This window comes from Notolepis coatsorum (assembly GCF_963971535.1).
Source record: "Notolepis coatsorum genome assembly, chromosome: 18".
Classification (NCBI taxonomy): Eukaryota; Metazoa; Chordata; class Actinopteri; order Aulopiformes; family Paralepididae; genus Notolepis; species Notolepis coatsorum.
The window spans coordinates 74,611,720-74,635,831 of record NC_140182.1 but is presented as its reverse complement, the minus strand read 5'-3'; the positions used below and the strand labels follow the sequence as shown (position 1 = coordinate 74,635,831).

The following is a 24,112-nucleotide window of genomic DNA, read 5'->3' as shown; positions in this document are numbered from 1 at the left end:
CATGGAAACCATTCAAATGCACCTTTGTTTACACTGTTTACTTTTCTTGTAGTTTTATATTCCGATCTAATTGTATTCCCTATATTTACATCTTTCTACTATTACCCTACAAATACCTGTAGCTCCCCTCCCCCTCCCTCATGCTGCTATGACGCCCGCATTACCCCAAGGGGATCAATAAAGGAATATCTTATCTTATCTTATCTTATTAGATTTTGAAAACTACACTGGTGACAATTGGTAAATCAGAATTCTATCCATAATCAAATCTGATTCGCCAAACAAAGTTTCTCGTTTTCACCAGTCAACATCAGTGAAGTATGGATATTGAGTATATTTTACACAGAATATACATAATACATCATTTTTTAGTTTTACCATTCCGAGGATGATATTTAGATTGTTTTTCCATAGACTGTGCCATTGAAAATCCTGTGTTGCAGTTTCAGCACCATCTCATTATATCATTATACGTACTGTATATAGTTTAGATACCCTTTAGGTACCTTTTACATTGTACTGTAATACCAACCCCAAGGTCATGCCTATCAATGTGGCTGCAACTGAAACTTTCCACAGAACGTTTTATATATTTTGTGTTGGCACTTAACTCATTCTGCGCCAGTCACGAGAAAAGTCGGGTTAACTCGCCAACCGTTCAGCGCCAATCATGAGAAAACTCGGGTTTTAATCGTTATTTCTTTTATTAGCTATATCCATACATTTTTCATCCATCCAGCCTGATGTTATCATTGGGAATGGGTCTGAGCTTGCAAAATGGCAAATACCGCCGCCTACGATGTGCAATACCAGCCGGTATTGCACTCCATTAGAAATGGTGTAGTTTCTTTTCTGGACCGATCTGAGCCATGCGGGCGGGGTTTAAATACTCGGGCAGGACTAGCGTTTACAACAATACATCTGCGATGCTGCCCCCCCCCCCCCCCCCCCTTCATATGCAATGCCGGACAATGTGGGACGGACCTCCACAAGCAGTATTTGGAATGGCGATCAGATAATTGGATACTTTTTTTGCATTACATCAGAGACGAGGTAAGAACACTATATATAAAATCTTGCGTTGATCTGATATTTCTTTCTCCCGCGATCAAAGCTATCTGTGTGGACCGTGTTGTGCTTTTTACCGTTGGCTCCGGTGGGGGGAGGGGGGGGGGGCCGAGCGGCCCGCTACGAGGGCCATTTCATGTATGCACGAGGAGACATAATAATTATAATCTGGCGTTGATTTCAGGAAGATTCGATAATCAGGCGAAAAATTACAACGTGATAAGTGCATTCCACTAAAAGGCTATTATCGCATCTTTTCCTGGAATTACTCAGAATCACCAAAACTATACTCATATTCAAAACGGTATAAAACGGAAATGTATTTTGCATGTTGACCAGAAGCAACTCACTGACAATCGACGGCGTTATTAGACCCATAGCTATAATATAAGATATATAAGATATATACATTTCTTGGGTCTCCTTGTTGATTAAAGCGATGGCGCTGTGGCGCCCCCTGGCGCCCTGCCCCCTGGCGCTGAATGAGTTAATATCAACACTTAGAACACACAGTATAATCAGGCCTCTGAATGACAATAAGGCACATTTAATGGTGTTTATATGAGATATTTGACAAGATATCTTCACTGTATTAGAACTGATGTGGATGTCATTGTCTGAAAATCGAATGATGTGTATAATACAATATATGACGATGCTGTTGTTGTTGTAGTGAAATATGGATTCTGCCCATTAATTGATTTTATACTCTGAGCTTTAAACGGAAAACCACTGTAGCCTCATAGACCCATGGCGTTATTACCCTGGATGTCACAGAGTTGATGCAGCACAATATATCAGAATAAAATCATTGTATGTGAAAACTACTTGGCAATAAAGACCTTTCTGATTCTGATAAGGCCTCTTGGTTTATATAAAAAATACACTACATATTTCCCCCACTATATAATATTTGTGAATGATACTGATTTAATCAAAACACACTTATCCTCGTATTTACCTACATCAGCATTTTTTTATTTGCTTTTTTACGTGCGACCAACAGTATAGATCACACCTACTGTCATATGCATAGTTTTTTATATGGACGCTAGGGACATGTCCCTACCAAAAAACGGTAGTTTTAATATTATAATTCACAACATTGCGGTCTTGCAAAACAGAGCCTTTTTATCTGTTCCGAAAGTGTAGGTCGACAGCTGCATCAGCAAGCTATCCTATTATCTGCGATATCCAATCAACAACCTAGACTCCCTCCCTCACCTCTGTCCCAGTGAGTGTCTCGCGACCATGAAGTCATCCTGCTTCTTTTCTCTGTTTTTATTCTCGCCTGACCGTCTCATAAGCAGAACCAAACGTGTTGTAGATCTCACATCCTAACGTGTCAGTGACCATATAGAAAAGTCATAGGCGCACCAACCGACCTGTAGGAGTCGCTGTCCACAACGCCCGATCCCCACCCATCAGTTTCCCTCCCCCTAATACTGCCAATGTGTATTAGTGCGGACGACCAGCTAAACTGAAAGCAATGTGGAGCGCTGGGCTCGAACAGGGAGGCGTACCTGTTCTAGCCCAGTCTCCAGTATTCGTGGTGAGCGCCTTGCCCACTGCACCACGTAGCCGCCCGCAAATAATACAAAGCTTGAACTTAAACTTGAACTATTTAATCTCTGAAAGGTTTTTTGGAACCAATGTGCTCTCAATTTGTATGCAGCGAGTGTAGGCCAAACGCATCAGTTCAGGAGGGTAATTAAAGAACCTGCCATCAGGATCATCTGATGCTCTTTGTAGCAAAAATAAAAAAGTATCTGCTATCAAGTGTCCCTAACAAGGCTTGGAACAAGCCCCCGCCCCCGCCTGCCGTACTGTACGACTCAGAACAAGCCCCCGCTGTGCAACGCCAGCTGTAAACATCCATAGGTGATGTGTGGAGTGTCCTGTCCTCGCTGGAAAAGCTGCAATGCAGCATTTCTTTCTTCAGCTTCACACGCCTCTCAACCGACTGCTGCTGTGGAGCCGAGAGGAGCCTGCTGGAGCGAATGGGGCAGAGACGAGATGGAGACTAATCAGGAGAACTCGTTGCAGAGTAAACCGCTTCTCGGCCGGGGACTGTAAATGGAAGTTCTGATGGCGATACACAGTCTCCAACTTGTGATTTATTAGCTTATATAGTGAAGTTTTTTGACAATCTACTTTTTCCTGATTGTAGATTTCAGACTATTGCTCAGCAGCACTGCTCAAGTCAGATGGTCGTTTGAGGGAGGCCCACACTCAGCAGCACTGCTCAAGTCAGGTGGTCGTTTGAGGGAGGCCCACACTCAGCAGCACTGCTCAAGTCAGGTGGTCGTTTGAGGGAGGCCCACACTCAGCAGCACTGCTCAAGTCAGGTTGTCGTTTGAGGGAGGCCCACACTCAGCAGCACTGCTCAAGTCAGGTGGTCGTTTGAGGGAGGCCCACACTCAGCAGCACTGCTCAAGTCAGGTGGTCGTTTGAGGGAGGCCCACACTCAGCAGCACTGCTCAAGTCAGGTTGTCGTTTGAGGGAGGCCCACACTCAGCAGCACTGCTCAAGTCAGGTTGTCGTTTGAGGGAGGCCCACACTCAGCAGCACTGCTCAAGTCAGGTGGTCGTTTGAGGGAGGCCCACACTCAGCAGCACTGCTCAAGTCAGGTGGTCGTTTGAAGACATGCATCAAGCAGTAGTGTGTGTGTGTATGTGTATGTGTATGTGTGTGTGTGTGTGTGTGTGTGTGTGTGTGTGTGTGTGTGTGTGTGTGTGTGTGCGTGTGCGTGTGCGTGCGTGCGTGCGTGTGGTGCACAAGTCCGAGACCCAGATAGAGAGTGACAGGCCGTAGTTCAGAGAGGGCTTCCCCATGTGTGGGCCCAGGCTCACTGGGTGGACTCCCTTCTGGAGGGGCCAGCGATGGAGCAGGCTAACAAGATAAGTTATTGTTGCAACAGGCAATTTTCTTGTAGAGAATATGTGGTGAATTTACTTTTTTTTTTTTTTTTTTTTTTTTCGCTTCCAGGCCAGCCCACGACATCAGTCTAGAGGAGTTTGACGACGAGGATCTGTCTGAAATCACAGATGACTGCGGGATCGGACTCAACTACGACTCGGATCCATATGAGAAGGTGAGACTCGTCATCTTCGGTTCCTTCTCTGTCTCGTTCCTTCTCTTCTCTCTTATTTTGTCCCTCACAAATACACAAACACAAGAATACAGCTGTCAGCTCAGATACTGAATGCTGTCAGACACAGTTTAAATTCTGCGGGAGGAGGAATATGATTGGAGGATGAGAGAACGGTACTGTAAGACATGGTGATTATCTGTAGTCTTGCAGGTGTTTAGGATGTCAGTTGAATACGCAAGCCCCCCGTCCGTCCGTCCGTCACAGTACACAGTGTACACATGATTCAAGTGTTTGTACACATACTGGTACTCTTTATATAATAGGCCGTTGTTCATTTGAATTTCGTACGCCTCTCTGGTTAATTGCTCTGTCTAATGACTTATCTTGTCAAGTGCCTACATTTGTATTCAGAATCAGAGAGTGTATCTGTTGCAATTGCTAGGGCTGACTGCTCACCTTAGGTGCTACATAGCAGCTAGTACCGCTAGGTGAGTGAGATAGGTAGAAAAGTTTAGTCGTTTTAGCCAATCCTCCCCTGGTCGTCGAGCTGCCTTACTGTCGGCCTGGGGAGGGTGTAGACTACCACATGCTGCCCTGCTGTCGGCCTGGGGAGGGTGTAGACTACCACATGCTGCCCTGCTGTCGGTCTGGGGAGGGTGTAGACTACCACATGCTGCCCTGCTGTCGGCCTGGGGAGGGTGTAGACTACCACATGCTGCCCTGCTGTCGGTCTGGGGAGGGTGTAGACTACCACATGCTGCCCTACTGTCAGTCTGGGGAGGGTGTAGACTACCACATGCTGCACTACTGTCGGTCTGGGGAGGGTGTAAACTACCACATGCTGCCCTACTGTCGGTTCATTCATGTGGAGTCGCCAGCCACTTCTTTTCAGGAATTGGACACAGGGTTTCTGCAGTGGTAGGCGAGCGCTTGGACCGTTACACTCTACACTACCCAGATGCCCCTGTCATTACATCAGTGAAGGTTGGCTCAGAGCTCCAGACATTCATTATCTTTGATTAACATTTGATTAAGTTGAACGCTAAGAAGGAATGAGAGATATAAAACAAAACAAAAAAGGCTTTGTTGAATTGGAGTGGACTGCTGTGGACTGTAGGGCTGCTGCAGTCATCAAATAATGGTGTGATTGCGATTATATGAGATAATAACACTTATTTTGTTGGATCGTGGTCATTGTTTTATTTTCCGTTTTAGAATTTCTAAATGTACATGTAGCTAAGGGACTACACGACCCTGACTGTATTTAAAGGATAGGTTAAACCACTACTGGAATATTAATTAGCCAGACATTAAATGTACACAAAATGGCGGACACTCTATTAACGGCGCGGGGACAGGGATACAAGTTGACCAAGCATTTTAATAGTAATAGTGAACATACATATTATACAACACAGCTCTCCTTTAATAATAGAATGTCAGTGCAACAACGTCAGAGGTAACGATAGTCTTTAACTACTAGTACTCGACCATTGAAGCGTGGAGTGGATGGAGAAGAATCACGCAGCACAGGGAAAAGCAAGATGGTGGATGGAGACGGTGGTCCTCTGGAGTTCCTACTCCAGAGGGCTGCAGACACACTTAGGATAATCCGGTCGTCGCTGGGGAGGAAAGGGTCTCGTACGGACCAGTCCTTGTATTCCTAGCGCCTGATGGCAGGATTACTAGCTATTAGTCCAAAAGCCTGTTGGCAAGGGTGATAGCTAGTTAGCCCCGTTTGTACTTAAGGCTAACCCGCAGAAAGTCTTCAAAGGGTCTCTCAACGCTACTTCGCTCACACAAGTCACTATACTGTGCCAATAGTGGCTCGACAATCTTATAGTTGTATCTAATTAGCCGTTCGGCTCTCTATAACGATACGTTGCCTTTCTGTCTGTTTACAACTGCACCAAACGTTACTTCTCCACAACACACTTTATGTTAGTTTTCCGTGGACTGAGTCTGTTCACCCACACAGATCAATACGCTCTCTCTGCTCTTGCCTGGGCATGTTCTGAACATGTCTAGAGGGGCGTGCGCTGGCGCCTACGGCGTTAAGAATGGAACATATACAAAAGGCGAATGATAAATACTGGCACGTAAAACAGATGACGTGAAGATATATATCTTATATATATAAACAATATATAAGTTATACAAAATAATAAACGCAGACTATGTTTTAATCTGGACCTTCAGAACAGCCGCCCCCTAATTAGTCTGAACCTAATTAGCAAATAAAAATGTGGGGCACAGATTAAGATTAAGGGTCAAGTCAATTTCTCTATAATGGGCTATGGGAAGTTGGAAGTAATCTATAAGGTCGTGGGTTATCGTTGTCGTCAGGGGGGTCAGGGAACGCAGGAAGCTCTATCAACTTAGCTACTGGTCTGATATAAGTCCGCCCTTGTACGATGACCTCTGCCGCTCTGACCTTCCCATCCGAGCCATTGATCACTCTGCTCACCACGTAGCTCGGGGTAGTGACTGGTCTATGATCATCACGACGGTCCCCACGGTCAGGTTGTCCCTGTCTTTCACCCATTTCTGACGGGCTTGAAGGGAGGGTAAGTAGTGTAGGAGGAAGCGGGCCCAAAACTGGTCGGCCAGTACTTGGCTGTGTCTCCACATTCTCCGTTCGTTCCTCTCATCCTGTCTGTACACAGTCTGAGGAAGGGCAGGGTCCAGCCGCCCCATCAAGAGGTAGTTTGGGGTGATGGGGTCGATGTCAGCTACGTCGCTTGAAACGTAGCCGAGGGGCTTGGAGTTCAGAACTCCCTCAATCTCGGTGAGGACCGTAGCCAGGACTTCATCGCCCACTGTCTGGGCTCCAAGTACGGTGTACATAGCAGTCTTTATTGATCGGACCTCTCTCTCCCACGTTCCCCCGAAATGGGGGGCATTCGGAGGATTGAACTGGAAGGTGACCTGCGCCGGAGCAAGGCGAGTCTTGAGTTCTTCACCCATGTTCAGGAAGCTCGCTCTCAGTTCCGTGTCTCCTCCTCGGAAATTTGTCCCTTGGTCTGACAATAGCACTGAGGGGGTCCCTCTCCTCGCTTGGAACCTCCGGAATGACATGAGGAACGAGTCCGTACTCATCGACTGGAGGAGCTCAATGTGAACAGCTCTGGTGGTCATGCATTTATACACGATGCCCCACCACTTCTCTGTTCCTCTTCCTCTCTTGACGTTGAATGGGCCGAAGCAGTCCACGCCCGTGGAATGGAAGGCCCGCTCGCCGAGTCGGAGGCGGCAGGGAGGCAGGTCTGCCATCTTCGGGATAATAGGCTGTGCCCTCCACTTGCGACAGGTCGGGCAAGTTCGTTGGAATTGGCGTACAGCTTCTCTCCCTTGGAGTATCCAGAAGCGCCGTCGGATCTCCGCAAAGACTCGCTCGGTCCCCGCGTGGCACACCACCTCGTCGTATTTCTGAATGATCAGATCTGTTATCCTGTGTCGGCTGCTTAGGACGATGGGATGCTTAACATCCTCGGCCAAGTCCGGGGCCCGTCTCAACCGACCACCCACCCTGATGAGGCCCTGGGCGTCGATTTCTGGGGCTAATGTGAGGAGTCGACTGTCTGAGGGGGCTGGCTTTGCCCTTATCAAACACTCCATTTCCTCTGGGAAAGAGTCTCTCTGCGCCCTCTGCAGCACAAGAAGTTCCGCTTCCTTGTAGGCAGATGCATCGAGGTCTGTGGTGGGGGGGAGCTCCGGGTGGTGCCATAGAAATGTCCTTTTCTGGGCACTCTCCAGAGTTTGACAGTCGTCTAGGTCCGGGCCCGTTGGAGCCGGGGCTTGACTCAGCCCGCAGAACATGGACCCTTTTATTTCTGACTCGTCTTGGTTCGCCTCACGCGGTGTGGAGATAGGCCACTTCTCCTCCAGGAGCTTGAGGAATTCTGGGCCATCACTGTATGAGTTAGGACGGGTGAGGTCGGCTAGGGACATCCCCTGTGTGATGACATCCGCCGGGTTCTGCTTGGTGTCAACATATCTCCAACATTCCGCTCCTACCAGGTCTTGGATTTCGGTTACTCCGACTCAGACGAAAACTTTGTACCGACAGGAGGCGGACTGGATCCAGGTGATCACGGTCATGGAGTCTGACCATAGGATGATCTCACGCACCGGTATGGTGAGTTCACTTTGCACCATTTTGGCGAGTTGCGTGCCTACCAGAGCTGCGCAGAGCTCTAGTCGCGGGATCGACTGCTGCTTGCGGGGAGCTATCCTCGAGCGGGCCAGGACGAAGGCTACGTGGACTTCTCCTCCCTCTTCTCGAGCTCTCAGGTAGGCCACAGATCCGTACGCCACTTCAGAGGCGTCGCTGAAGACGTGCAGGTCTATCTGACATGTCTCCAGTCGCACGGTAGGGGGGAAGTAACTCCGCGGGATGGCAACCTCGCGGAGTAAGACAAGTTCATCCTCCCACTCTCTCCATGTGGTGGCTAGGTGCTCGGGTATGGGGTCGTCCCAGCCCTGCTCCTTGGCCCACAGTTCTCTTACCAGCATCTTCGCCCGTGTGGTGTAGGGGAGAATACACCCCATGGGGTCATACTGGCTGGCGAGTGTTCGGTACACACTCCGCCGAGTGGTTACTCTAGTCGTGGACGTCTCTTGATCCGTCCTCAGAGGTGTGTGTCGGTAGTGAAGCGAGTCCGTCTTGAAGTGCCAGACGAGGCCCAGGGTCATCTCTTGCGCTTCGCCTGGGGTGTGCGCCATCCAGGTCTCGCTGCTAGCGGCTTTAGTCTCTGGAGGGAGGTGTTGGAGAACTTGAGGGTCGCTACTGGCCCACTGTCGGAGGTCGAATCCACCTTTGGCTAACGAAGCCCGTAGCTTCATTAGGATGCTCTCTGCTTCTTCTGGCGTTGATACGCTCTGTAGACAGTTGTCCACGTAGAAACTTCGTTCAACACTGTGTCGGACATCATCGTCAGCTCCGGGGTTTTCGGCCAAGTGCTTCTGTAACGCGAACGTGGCGCAGCACGGGCTGCAGGTGGTGCCGAAGGGGAGTACCTCCCATTGGTATATCGAGGGTTGTTCGTCGTCGAGCCTCTACCTCCACAGAAACCTCAGTAAAGGCTTGTCTTCCTCCATCAGTCGAACTTGTAGGAACATCCCCTTGATGTCGCCGCTGATGGCCACTTTGTCCTGACGAAAGCGTATCAGGACGCCGAGGAGGGAGGGTCCGAGTGTCGGGCCGGGCAGTAGTAGGTTATTCAGATTCTGCTGTCCAATCTGATAACTGCAATTGAACACAATGCGGTTCTTTCCGTTGTGGGTGACCTTGTGGTGGGGCACGTACCAGGACTCTGTCGTCCCTTCTGCCTCGTGGTCATCGTTTTTCTTTATGTGGCCGGCCATTACCAGCTTCTCGATCTCGGTGCGATAGATCGTTGCTTGTGGGGGATCCTTGGCGAGGCGCCGCTCAGTGCTCTGTAGGTAGTGGTGCGTCGCTCCCTTAGGTACATGCAGAGTGGGCATCCCTTCCCACCTCAAGAGTGGGGTTGCGTATCTTAGCACTCCGTCGACCTCGACCCTCGTAGTCTTCTGCTCTAGTAGAGCGATGGCATACTTGTCCTCCTTGGTTCGTTCTTGAATGGCAGCGCGTCTAGTGTCCATAGCCTCTCAACGTGCTGTAGGAGAGTGTTGTCTGTGTCGCTCGCCTTGGTGTGAAGGCAGCGTGTGGATGTTGGTTGGCTGGAAGGCCCGGAGAGGGGGCCCTGGAGCGTCCACCCCAGTCGGGTCTTAACCATGGCTGGGCATCCTCTGGGTCCGATGTGGACCGCATCAGTTGGGACAATGAGGTCCGCGTGGTCGGAGCCAATGAGTAGGGTCGGCGTAGCGCCGCTGATAAGCGGTATGGGCAGTTGGCGTAGGTGGTCGTACTTTTCCCTCAGCTGTGGGATGGGGTAATCGTAGCGTGACAAACCTATGTCGTAGCTTGTGAACGCCTTGCTGATGGCGTACCGCTTCTCAGGCTGGTCGATCGCTGCAATGGTGAACGAGCCGTTTTCACCTTTGATTGTCTTTAAATCTCGACGAATGGTACGGAGGGTCATGGTCTCCTCTGGGCCCCGCAGGTCCAACTGGGTCGCGGCGGAGGCGAGGAGGAGTGTCTTCTCCGACCCGTCGTCGAGGACGGCGTAGGTGTCGAGTACCTTGTCCCCGTGACTGAGGAGTACTCGTACTACCTTGAGGAGCACTCTGGAGCTCCCACTCTTCGCGGGGTCGATGTAGAGTACTTCTGTTCTCGAGTTGCTTTGTGGAGCTGGTGGGCGCTTGTTGCTCTTGTGCAGTGCTTCGAGGTGAGCGCCGTCACACTTGCCACACTTCTTCTTAAGGCGGCATTCTGCTGCCATGTGGCCGCGCGCGCAGCGGAAGCAGCGGCGGTTAGCTTTAATCCACTGACTTACTTCGACGGTGGTCAGTTTCTTGAATGCGTCGCACTGTGACAGCCAGTGTTCGTTGTCGCAGTATTGACATGCGATCTTCCATTTCCCCTTGGCGGGGGGGTTGTGACTCTTCTGTCGTGATACCGACTCGGCCTGGTGCATCACTGTGATGGGCCTACTTTGGTCTTTAGCCCTCCTCGGTCCCTCTTTACAGTTCGAGCCACCCCATGCGAAGGTGTCGATTCTTAGACTGCTAACCTCTCTGGCTAGGAAGTCAGCAAGATCCAACAGTGACTGTTCTGGTCCATTCGGGTCACGGTAGTTTCGTTGCCGCCGAAAGCGTTCTTGGCGGAATGGGGGGAGCTTCTCCAATATGCGCTCCACGTTGGAGTTGGCGTACAGCTCGTACCTCCCCTTCTCTCTCTGGGACCCGAGCATCCCTACTAGGGACTGTGCTTTGACGGATAGGTCGTCCAGGGCTCGGTTGTCTCTAGCCGGGGGGGGACGTTCGATCTCACGTATCTCCTGAATGACATAGTCCCACGTACGTCCGTAACGTCCGTCGAGGGCCGCCAGGGCGTCAGAATAGGGAGTTTGTGAATTGGAGTATGCCAGCGCAATGTTGTGAGCTCTAGTTACCTTGAGATGCTTAAGGAGAATGGCGTACTTGTATGGCTCGTCCTGTACTGCTGACATGATTGTCTCTAGGCACATACGCAGCTTGGTATACTGCGCTCGGTCTTCTCTTGTGAAGTCTGGGAATGTGGGTGTCCCAATGTAGGGTGCCATGGATGGCTGTGACACTGACGCACGTGGGGGGAGAGGCATCCGCGGCGAGTCTCCCTGTACGTTGGGTCGTTGGTTCGTGCTGGGCGGGAACCAGGGGGTGGGTTCCCAGGCACTATTCCTCAGTGCCGTCTGGTGCTCGAACTCCCCACTGGGACGTGTTGGGGGTTCATGACGCAGCGTGTCGGGACTGAGACCGGGGCTGCGCTGTGCCTCCTGGTCTGAGATGGAGTAGTGCGGGCGGGCCCTCTGTCCTCCCTCGTCCTCAGTCAGGCTTTGTAGTCGCTCGGCTAGCTGCTCTGCAACGCAAGCAGGTTCTTCCCTTAGGCGGGTTCCCATGTAGCTTTGTCGGGGAGGGGAGGGTGCCCTCGACCCTTGGCGTGATGATCTCCGGGAGCTCCGGGTGGAAGAGTGGGGAGTCACATTCTGGAGCGCTTGCGCCATCATTTGTGCTTGTAGACGGTCTCGTTCTGCCTCGCGCTGCGCATTGGCGCGGTCTCGCTCTGCCTCGCGCTGCGCATTGGCGCGGTCTCGCTCTATGGTTTCTTTAGCCTGGAGGCGCCTCTCTTCCAGTCTGATATGTTCGCGCTCACTCTCTCGTTGCGCCTGGAGGCGGTCACGCTCACTCTCTCTTTGCTCCTGGAGGCGATCCCTTTCCGCGGAAGCGGTTATTGTGGCGATCAGGACTTGCGCTAGCCTCTTATCGGCTCCGCTTGGGGAGGACGCTGAGGATGGTGATTTGGAGCTGGCCGGGCTTGGCGGTGACCTGGTCTTCTCACGCGCTCCGAGGTCCATCTCGGAGGCGCTGTACTCTGTCTTCTCCCGCGCTCCGAGGTCCATCTCGGGGGCGCGGTACTCTTTACTTTGATGCGCTCCGAGGTCCATCTCGGAGGCGCGGTATTCTTTACTTTCATGCGCTCCGAGGTCCATCTAGGGGGCGCAGTGTTCTTTACTTTCATGCGCTCCGAGGTCCATCTCGGGGGCGCGGTGTTCTATGGGTACAGTCAAGTCATGCCCCGCTTGTCCCCCCCTGTAAGCTAAGTCAGTTTCACTTAAACTAGCTTGGGTCTCTACATCTAGGGTTGACTCTTCGGTAAGGTTGGGCATGCTTGGGCTACTAAGGTTATCCCTGCTTAGCATGCTCTGGGATAAGCTATGAGGTAAATCTACAGCGTAGCCCTCCAAGTAGGGAGGGGGCTGACGCTGGCGCCTAGGGCGCGGTGAGGGGGGAGGGCTGGTTGGGGAGTGTCCGCCGCTGGCCATATTATCACTAATATTATTATTACTGATACCCTCCGGCTCGAAGGACCAATTGTAGCTAAGGGGCTACACAACCCGGACTGTATTGATATGTTAGATTAAACCACTAATGCAGAATATTAAATTAGCCAGACATTACAGGTACACAAAATGGCGGACACTCTATTAACGGCGCAGGGACAGGGATACAAGTTGACCAAGCATTTTAATAGTAATAGTGAACATACATATTATACAACACAGCTCTCCTTTAATAATAGAATGTCAGTGCAACAACGTCAGAGGTAACGATAGTCTTTAACTACTAGTACTCGACCATTGAAGCGTGGAGTGGATGGAGAAGAATCACGCAGCACAGGGAAAAGCAAGATGGTGGATGGAGACGGTGGTCCTCTGGAGTTCCTACTCCAGAGGGCTGCAGACACACTTAGGATAATCCGGTCGTCGCTGGGGAGGAAAGGGTCTCGTACGGACCGGTCCTTGTATTCCTAGCGCCCGATGGCAGGATTAATAGCTATTAGTCCAAAAGCCCGTTGGCAAGGGTGATAGCTAGTTAGCCCCGTTTGTACTTAAGGCTAACCCGCAGAAAGTCTTCAAAGGGTCTCTCAACGCTACTTCGCTCACACAAGTCACTATACTGTGCCAATAGTGGCTCGACAATCTTATAGTTGTATCTAATTAGCCGTTCGGCTCTCTATAACGATACGTTCTGTCCGTTTACAACTGCGCCAAACGTTACTTCTCCACAACACACTTTATGTTAGTTTTCCGTGGACTGAGTCTGTTCACCCACACAGATCAATACGCTCTCTCTGCTCTTGCCTGGGCATGTTCTGAACATGTCTAGAGGGGCGCGCGCTGGCGCCTACGGCGTTAAGAATGGAACATATACAAAAGGCGAATGATAAATACGAGCACGTAAAACAGATGACGTGAAGATATATATCTTATATATTTAAACAATATATAAGTTATACAAAATAATAAAGCAGACTATGTTTTAATCTGGACCTTCAGAACAGTACAAATAGAATTTCTAGGCCTCTTCCATATTAACACTTTAATCGCCAAGGACGCCTAAACTCGTCATTCCCCGCCATGCTAATTCTGCCAATGACGCCGTAACACGTCATTGAGATCAATATTTAAAAAATCTGTGATCGCAATCAGATTTCTCCCCCGGAGACTTGAGATCTACTGTTGATCCCCTCTCAATTCTCCAACGGTTCAAGAGCGCCATCTGGTGGCCGATCGGCGGATCGCCCAAACCGGAAACGGAAACTGCAACACCCCCATTCCTCCCAGGTGTCAGGCTCCTCATTGGCTTCCATTCATTTTGGGGACCATGTTTAAATATCATACTTCTGAAGTATAAACAAACTATACTGCTGTGACGATTTCAATAAAACAGACCATTCTGAGTCAATGGTATGCAAAACTGTACATTGGAATATCTAACATGTATTTACCACCTTCCTCTGCACAAGGCCACAGATGGGTTTTATGTAACACAAGGACAATGAATGAATGAATGAAAACTTTATTTAACAGATTGCAGAATGGGTACAATACAGTACGGCTCAATACACAATTGTTAAGGGGATGCAGACCAGAGAAAGACTTTCGTCTTGTTTACATCAGGGTCCCCCATTTTCAATTCATCATAACATGACATACAGATAGACAGTACTGCTACATCTATATATGACATACAGAGATATAGACAGTACTGCTACATCCAGACATTTATGACATACCAGATCTACAAATATACATTACTGTTTAAGAGTACAACGCCTGTCATATAGACCTATAGCGTTGGAAACTCTGATTAAGGAGAGGAGAGGAGAGGTGAGGAGGAGGAGGAGGGGAGAGGAGAGAGGAGAGGAGAGGAGGAGAGGAGGAGAGGAGGGGGAGAGGAGTAGGAGGAGAGGAGAGGAGGAGGAGGAGGGGAGGAGAGAGAGGGAGGAGAGTGAGGGGGGGAAAAATCAACAAGCCGCCATCTTTAAATGCCTCCGTGCGCTATTTAGCCCATGTAGCACTTATTTTTCAGCAAAGTGCAATAAAAGTGCAATAACCAAAACGGATACATTCACTGTGTGTTCTGCCTCTCATTTGTTGATGAAACAAAACTAACATCAACACAATTAACCACCAAGAGCGGATAGTTTATTCTCACAAAAAGATCGCCGATGTTGTTAGCTACATGCTAACGTGAATGGAATATGCCAGTATAACAGTATAGCATTGTGGCTAGCAGCTAACGTTAGCTCACATTAGTTATCCAGCCAGCACCAAACGGATATAAGGAGCTATCAGACAGTCACCCAAGCGATTGCCAAAGCAGTGCACTCACCAAAGCTGTGGGCTCACCTATCCCATCTTCCTCTTCTTCTTCTTCCTCTGGGTGAACGTTTCGATGACTTAGCTATTAGCTCACGTTAGCTACAACAAGTTAGCTTACACAGTCCAAGCCGGCAATCACGTCAATTACACTACTTCAACTGAGATAAAAAAATATATATATATCATCAAACGATGCACAATAAGTTCATGAACAATAACAAAACACTCCACCCTGGGCCTGGTAGCTGCGGTGGTAGCCCTTTAGCTACGTTAGCTCCAACAAGTTAGCTTCTTAAACTGAGATAAAAATTATTTTGTAAACAAGCTGCAGAGCCGCAGAAGAGAAACCATTCTCTGATTGGATCACAAGGCTGTCAATCATTCAACCTCCGTCTAGCTGCAGAGCCGCAGAGCCGCAAAAAAGAGAAACCATTCTCTGATTGGATCACAATGCTGTCAATCATTCAATCCCCCATTCAATGGCAATAGTTTAACTGCACGGACCGTGCTTAGATGACGTTAATAGCCTATTTTGATTGGCTATTATTTATTTAATCCCGGGTCAACCCGCGCAGAATGTTTCACCAGTTTGTACTGCAGCCATTACTGCAGTAGTGCAGTGCAGGCCTGAGCTCAGAGCTGTCAATTTTGGCCATTTTTGAAGAAAAAAACTTCACTTACATTTTTATTTTCTTTTTTTCAACAACATACATAGACAACATTCATAGACAATACACAGTACATAAATTAAAACAAATAGACAAAAAATGAGTAAAGAAAAAGTGTTACATGGGTCCTTCGGTCCATTCTACATTTGCATTATTTATTTACATTTTTATTCATTTCCTTGTATCCTTTTCAAACCTCTGTGATGTCGTTACTTCCCCTCCTGTATTCTTCCCATTTTCCCCATTTCCATTCAAACTTTTCTTCTTGCAGCCTCAGCAGATGTGTGATTCTCTCCATTTCCTGTATCCCCTCTACCAACTCTATCCATTGATCCTTTGTCGGCACTTCTACCTTGTACCACAGTTTAGTTAAAGCTTTCTTGGCTGCCACTATCAATATCTTAATCAAATATTTGTCTTCCCCTTGGATTCCTTCCTGTGACAGATTCCCCAAATACAACACTTGGCCTCCCTGGGGTATTTCGTATCCTATTATTTCATTTATTATCCCTCCTATCTCTTCCCAGTAGTGTCTTATCTTCTGACATCCCCAGAATATGTGTGTATGGTTCGCCCCTTCCTGTCCACACTCAACCTACGAACCTAAACTAACGTTACAACTAACCTAAAGTTAGTTTAGGTTCGTGTTAACGTTAGATAATGTACAAAATAAACGTTTTCCGCTGCTATAAACGTTGCACTTTTATTTTGACAACCCCAGAAAGGAAGTCATTATATATGCTTTACTATCCTCCTGTTCTGCGTTAGCTCCGGTTAGCTCAGAGCGTCTGGTATAACAATATACCAGCCATTGGATTACTGTTTTCTAAATTGGGGAGGCTTTTAATCGTCAAGGTAAGAGGATTTCAAGTCATGGTATCCATAAACTTCAATCGGTTCGGATCTTTTGAATGAATGAGAATGTAAACAAACACGGCGTCACGTTGAAATCACTGGCTGCGCTCAGGGAGGAGTGGTTGGGCCAAAAAATAGTTCAGAGTATATTTGCTTATAAAACGTAATTGTCTAATTCAATTATTTTTTATTTCTCCACGTGGTGAATACACAGGTCACAACATGTTTACATGAACGTTTTGGAGTTGTATTTGGAGTGTATTCTGCAATCTGTTAATAAACTTTTCAATCAATCAATCAAACTATACACTGTAAGGCTCCGGATCTGCCTCACTTCCAGTGATGAAGCTAAGCTATGCTAACGGAGCGACTGTTCCCTAAGCTAAATGCACGCACAGAGACAAAAAAGGTATGTATCTTCTTGTCTAACTCCAGGGAAGATGTTAAATAAGCTAATTTCCCAAAATGTTGGAGTTTTCCTTTAAGGTGAGTGTTTGTTTAAAAGTGAGTGTGTGCATGTGGATGTGTGTGCAATGAGTGTAGATGATGGGTTGTTACATGGAGTCATTGGACATCCTGATGGCCTGGGGATAGAAGCTCCTTCCTACTGGCCATGAGACTCTGGTAGCACTTGCCTGACCGCAGCAGTTCAAAGAGGCAGTTGTTTGGGTGACTAGAGTCTTTGGTTATTATCTTAGCCTTGGCCCTGCAACGCTTGTTATAAATGTCCTGGAGAGTGGGAAGCCCACCTCCAATTGTGCGTTCGGCTGAACGGGCCACTCTCTGTAGTCTGCTGCAGTCGTGTGCGGTGCTATTCCCAAACCAGGAGGTGATGTTACCAGTTAGGATGCTCTCTATTGTGCATGAGTAGAAGTTCTTAACCTGTTCCACCCGTGGAATATTTTCTGAAAATCCGCCTAAAATATATACCTAGGTAAACGGAATATTGCTCCACTTCTACAAGGCTCATTTGCATATTCTTGGTATCTAGGGACATCTATACCTCAGGGAATGTATTCACAGTGTCAGAAATGTTGTGTCTATTACTAGGCTTGCTTAAATTGTGATGAAACAAAGGAGAATATGAATTATGATTTTTCTTTTCATATTTGACAGTGAATAACACCATGCTAATAATGACCAAAACATTAAAAACTGCCACTGATCTCGTTCAGTACCTTCTTGAGATCATGTGTACAAAAAATCTAAGGAAATTAATAAAGGGAAGATGATTACACAGAAGGTTCTGTAGATACAGTACTGAATTCTTCCATCCGGACCAATGCAATTTGAAATATTATTATAGAATATAGAATAGGAGGGGTCCTACTAATCACCCCAAAGTACCAGAAAATACCCTAAAGTACCCCAAAATACCTCAAAGTATACCCCAAAATACCCCAAAGTATACCCCAAAGTACCAGAAAATACCCCAAAATACCCTAAAATCCCCCAAAGTACCAGAAAATACCCCAAAGTACCCCAAAATACCCCAAAGTATACCCCAAAGTACCACAAAATACCCCAAAGTACCCCAAAGTATACCCCAAAATACCCCAAAGTACCCTAAAATACCCCAAAATACCCCAAAATACCCCAAAGTATACCCCAAAATACCAGAAAATACCCCAAAATACCCCCAAAGTACCCTAAAATACCCCAAAGTACCAGAAAATACCCCAAAGTACCCTAAAATACCCCAAAGTACCCCAAAATACCCCGAAGTATACCCCAAAATACCCCAAAGTACCAGAAAATACCCCAAAATACCCCAAAGTACCCCAAAATACCCCAAAATACCCTAAAATACCCCCAAAGTATACCCCAAAGTACCAGAAAATACCCCAAAATACCATAAAATACCCCAAAGTATACCCCAAAGTACCAGAAAATACCCCAAAATACCCCAAAATACCCCAAAGTACCCCAAAATACCCCAAAGTATACCCCAAAGTACCCCAAAGTATACCGCAAAATACCCCACAGTACCCCAAAATACCCCAAAGTACCCCAACATATCCCAAAATACCCCAAAGTGCCTGGAAATATACCACAAAGTACCACGAAATACCTAAAATGAAAAACCAACATGTGCACATTTTGTGTAATAGTGTAATAGTGTGTAATAGTGTAATAGTGTGTAATACTGTAATACTGTAATAGTGTGTAATGGTGTAATAGTGTGTAATAGTGTAATAGTGTGTAATAGTGTAATAGTGTGTAATAGTGTAATAGTGTGCTAGTGTAATAGTGTAATAGTGTGTACCCCAAAACACCCCAAAATACCCTAAAATACCCCAAAGTATACCCCAAAATACCAGAAAATACCCCAAAATACCCCCAAAGTACCCTAAAATACCCCAAAATACCCCGAAGTATACCCCAAAGTACCAGAAAATACCCCAAAATACCCCAAAGTACCCTAAAATACCCCAAAATACCCCAAAGTACCCCATAGTACCCCAAAATACCCTAAAATACCCCAAAGTATACCCCAAAGTACCAGAAAATACCCCAAAATACCCTAAAATACCCCAAAGTATACCCCAAAGTACCAGAAAATACCCCAAAGTACCCCAAAATACCCTAAAATACCCCAAAGTATACCCCAAAGTACCAGAAAATACCCCAAAATACCCTAAAATACCCCAAAGTATACCCCAAAGTACCAGAAAATACCCCAAAGTACCCCAAAATACCCCAAAGTACCCCAAAGTATACCCCAAAATACCAGAAAATACCCCAAAGTACCCCAAATTATACCCCAAAATACCAGAAAATACCCCAAAGTACCCCAAAATACCCCAAAGTACCCCAAAATACCCTACAATACCCGAAAGTATACCCCAAAGTACCAGAAAATACCCCAAAATACCCTAAAATACCCCAAAGTATACCCCAAAGTACCAGAAAATACCCCAAAGTACCCCAAAATACCCTAAAATACCCCAAAGTATACCCCACAGTACCAGAAAATACCCCAAAATACCCTAAAATACCCCAAAGTATACCCCAAAGTACCAGAAAATACCCCAAAGTACCCCAAAATACCCCAAAGTACCCCAAAGTATACCCCAAAATACCAGAAAATACCCCAAAGTACCCCAAATTATACCCCAAAATACCAGAAAATACCCCAAAGTACCCCAAAATACCCCAAAGTACCCCAAAATACCCCAAAGTATACCCCAAGATACCCCACAGTACCCCAAAATACCCCAACATATCCCAAAATACCCCAAAGTGCCTGGAAATATACCACAAAGTACCACAAAATACCCCAAAATACCCCAAAGTATACCCCAAAATACCCCAAAGTACCAGAAAATACCCCAAAATACCCTAAATACCCCAAAGTATACCCCAAAGCAGGGTGTGATCCACGAGGGGAGCTCGGTCCGCTATAGCTCCCCTAGATCAGACATCAGCTCCCCTGCAAACTTGATTTGCGATTTTTTGGGGGGTCTCTAAATTACTGAAAATAAATGCTACTTTTGCCATGCATTTCTCATTTTTCTGTAATTTTCTGTATCATCATCGTGTATAATAATAAACGTATGCTATTTTGGATGTATGATTAATGATTTGCGCACTAATTCACACGTAATATGGCAACATGCATGCTATTCTTGCAATTACCATTCGGAGCGCGGCGGCGCTGCAGCCTGCACGGCACACATCAAACTTGACCCAATTTGTATGTAACCTGTGCTGTGGCTGTTACTTGTTGACACAGACAGTGATCGTTTTGACAGCCAGTAAAATGTCTAAACGAAAACAAGTAAGCCTAACTAATTTTGGTTTCACGAAGACAGTGAAGCTGACAGAGCAGCAGGAGGCGGGAATCGGATCATCTACAGGCGCAATTACACTTTGGTGCTGCTCCGGTGGCCGTGGGGACTATTATTAGTATTACAACGATCGGAATTTTTTTATCATGGAATGTGCTGTGGAAGCCCAGCCCAGACCGTCCAGACGGCCGGACGGTAAGTGAGTTGTCTACTCTAAGGCCCCGTTTAGACGAGCGTTTTGTGAACAGAAACCGCAAAAGTCATCTTGCGGTTTCACTTTTAATTTTTGCGTTTAGACAAGCGTTTTGGGATGGAATTCTGCGTGCAGACGACGCTGTAACGACTCGAGACGACGGAGCCCCACTGTCACACGATTGGCGCATATGTCACATGACGTGCTGTGAAGACCCGCCCTACTCTGCCTCTGATTCGCAGACTGTGGATGGGGAATGTGATTGCACCAAAGCAGAGTCACTCACAGACAGTGGGTCCACTCACGCCGCGGGACAGATTCTTGTGTATTTAACCCTTTCACTGCCACACGACAGCCGGTTGTGTGATAGTAAAGGGTTAACCTTCTGTCGTGTGGCAGTGAAAGGGTTAAAAGTGCTGCCAATGTAGCCTTCAGGTGATCTCCGTTGATATAAGTCAGACATACTTGCTTTGTTTACGTCTCGGCTACTGGCGCATACCTGCTACCTGTGACGTAAGCAGTACGCGCGACCAGAGCCGTGACAACCCTTTCGTCATCGTTTTATCAGATTTATACGTTTTAACAGTTTAGACGAGAGCGCAAAGCTTTTGCGTTTCTAGGAATTCCACCCTGGAAGGTAGTCAAAATTTTTTGCGGTTTCACCCCGTAAAAACGCTGTTTCCGTATAAACGAAAGGCACATCCGAAAAAATATTTTTGCGGATTCACCTGCTAGCGTTTCCGTCTAAACGGGGCCTAACTCTACTCTCTACCTACTACAGGCTACAGACTAGTAACGTCTGCGATTACACAGTCCCACTCCTGAGCACTCCTCGCTGAGAGGCGCGCCGCGCCGCAAACCCCCCCCCCCCCCCCCCGACGCGGCTCACCCAAAGATCATGCTATGGATCGCACACTGCCCCAAAGTACCAGAAAATACCCCAAAGTACCCCAAAATACCCCAAAATACCCCAAAGTATACCCCAAAATACCCCAAAGTACCCCAAAATACCCCAAAGTATACCCAAAAATACCCCAAAGTACCCCAAAGTATACCCCAAAATACCCCACAGTACCCCAAAATACCCCAAAGTACCCCAACATATCCCAAAATACCCCAAAGTGCCTGGAAATATACCACAAAGTACCACAAAATACCTAAAATGAAAAACCAACATGTGCACATTTTGTGTAATAGTGATACCCCAAAATACCCCAAAGTATACCCCAAAATACCCCAAAGTACCCCAAAGTATACCCCAAAGTACCCCAAAATACCCCAAAGTATACCCCAAGATACCCCACAGTACCCCAAAATACCCCAACATATCCCAAGTGCCTGGAAATATACCACAAAGTACCACAAAATACCTAAAATTAAAAACTAACATGTGCACATTTTGTGTAATAGTGTAATAGTGTAATAGTGTGTAATACTGTAATAGTGTGTAATAGTGTAATAGTGTGTAATAGTGTAATAGTGTAATAGTGTGTAATAGTGTAATAGTGTGTAATAGTGTGTAATAGTGTAATAGTTTGTAATAGTGTAATAGTGTAATAGTGTGCTAGTGTGTAATAGTGTGTAATAGTGTAATAGTGTAATAGTGTGTAATAGTGTAATAGTGTGTAATAGTGTAATAGTGTAATAGTGTGTAATAGTGTAATAGTGTGTAATAGTGTAATAGTGTGTAATAGTGTAATAGTGTGTAATAGTGTGTAATAGTGTAATAGTGTGTAATAGTGTAATAGTGTGTAATAGTGTAATAGTGTGTAATAGTGTAATAGTGTGCTAGTGCAATAGTGTGTAATAGTGTAATAGTGTGCTAGTGTAATAGTGTAATAGTGTGCTAGTGTGTAATAGTGTAATAGTGTGTAATAGTGTAATAGTGTGTAATAGTGTGTAATAGTGTAATAGTGTGCTAGTGTAATAGTGTAATAGTGTGTAATAGTGTAATAGTGTAATCGTGTGTAATAGTGTAATAGTGTGTAATACTGTCTTACACTATTACACACTATTGCACTATTACACTATTACACTACCACACTATTACACACTATTACACTATTACACTAGCACACTATTACACTATAACACAATTCCACTATTCCACTATTCCACTATTACACACTATTACACACAATTACACTATTACACTATTACACACTATTACACTATTACACACTATTACACACTAGCACACTATTACACTATTACACTATTATACACTAGCACACTATTACACTATTACACTATTTTACACTATTACACTAGCACACTATTACACTATTACACTATTACACTATTACACACTAGCACACTATTACACTATTACACTAGCACACTAGCACACTATTACACACGATTACACTATTACACTATTACACACTATTACACACTATTACACTATTACACACTATTACACACTATTACAGTATTACAGTATTACACTATTACACACTATTACACTATTACACACTATTACACTATTACACAAAATGTGCACATTTTAGTTTTTCATTTTAGGTATTTTGTGGTACTTTGTGGTATATTTCCAGGCACTTTGCGGTTTTTTGGGATATGTTGAGGTACTTTGGGGTATTTTGGGGTACTGTGGGGTATTTTGGGGTATACTTTGGGGTACTTTGGGGTATTTTGGGGCACTTTGGGGTATTTTGGGGTATACTTTGGGCTATTTTGGGGTACTTTGGGGTCTTTTGGGGTATACTTTGGGGTATTTTGGGGTACTTTGGGGTATTTTGGGGTACTTTGGGGTATTTTCTGGTATTTTGGGGTATACTTTGGGGTACTTTGGGGTATTTTAGGGTACTTTGGGGTATTTTAGGGTATTTTGGGGTATTTTGGGCAATTTTGGGGTATTTTCTGGTATTTGGGGTATACTTTGGGGTATTTTGGGGTATACTTTGGGGTATTTTAGGGTACTTTGGGGTATTTTCTGGTATTTTCTGGTATTTCCTGGTACTTTGGGGTATACTTTGGGGTATTCTTGGGGTACTTTGGGGTATTTTGGGGTATACTTTGGGGTATTTTGGGGTACTTTGGGGTATTTTCTGGTATTTTGGGGTATATTTTGCGGTATTTGGGGGTATTTTAGGGTACTTTGGGGTATTTTGGGGTACTTTGGGGTAGGGCTGGGCGATATGACGATATTATATAAATATCGGGTACAGTTAATTAACGATACACTTTTTTAACGTATCGTGGATATCGTGATGTTTTGCCCAAGAGGATTGTGTCGCGTCAATCTGGTCCACCCCGTTCAAACTTTTGAACAACGCCGCTCCCACACACACACTACTAGTACTGCATCAAAGTTAGTACTTATGATTAACAAAGGCATTCGTTTTGTGGCATTAACGTTATATAGTTACACGTTATATAGTTACACATCAGCGTATTTACCCAAACATAGCAACGTCCGATGACGACATAGATAGCAAGCGTTACTGTTCATATCTCAGTCCGTGCCGAGTTGTGCGTGCCCATTCTGCGGTCTGTTAATAAAGTTTTCAATCAGACAGATGTATGGAAAGGCTTTTATTATAACATTTGTTGCAGTAAAATCATTATGCCTCGTTGTCATGCTGCGGTGTGCTAGTAATCACTCGTCCGCCGCGGTGAGCTGTTGTTGTTGT

At 46.3% G+C, this 24,112-nt stretch overlaps 1 protein-coding gene across 1 annotated transcript in view; it reads left to right on the top strand.

Annotated features, from left to right (window-relative positions):
* The window catches only part of mapk8ip2 (mitogen-activated protein kinase 8 interacting protein 2), a gene marked incomplete at both ends in the record, with an annotated part of 182,922 nt that overhangs the window by 69,670 nt on the left and 89,140 nt on the right, over positions 1-24,112 (top strand). Inside the window, one exon of the mRNA XM_084334289.1 lies at positions 4,057-4,162. Within this exon, the coding sequence (XP_084190415.1) occupies positions 4,057-4,162 (106 nt within the window). The remainder of the gene's footprint in view (positions 1-4,056; positions 4,163-24,112) is intronic.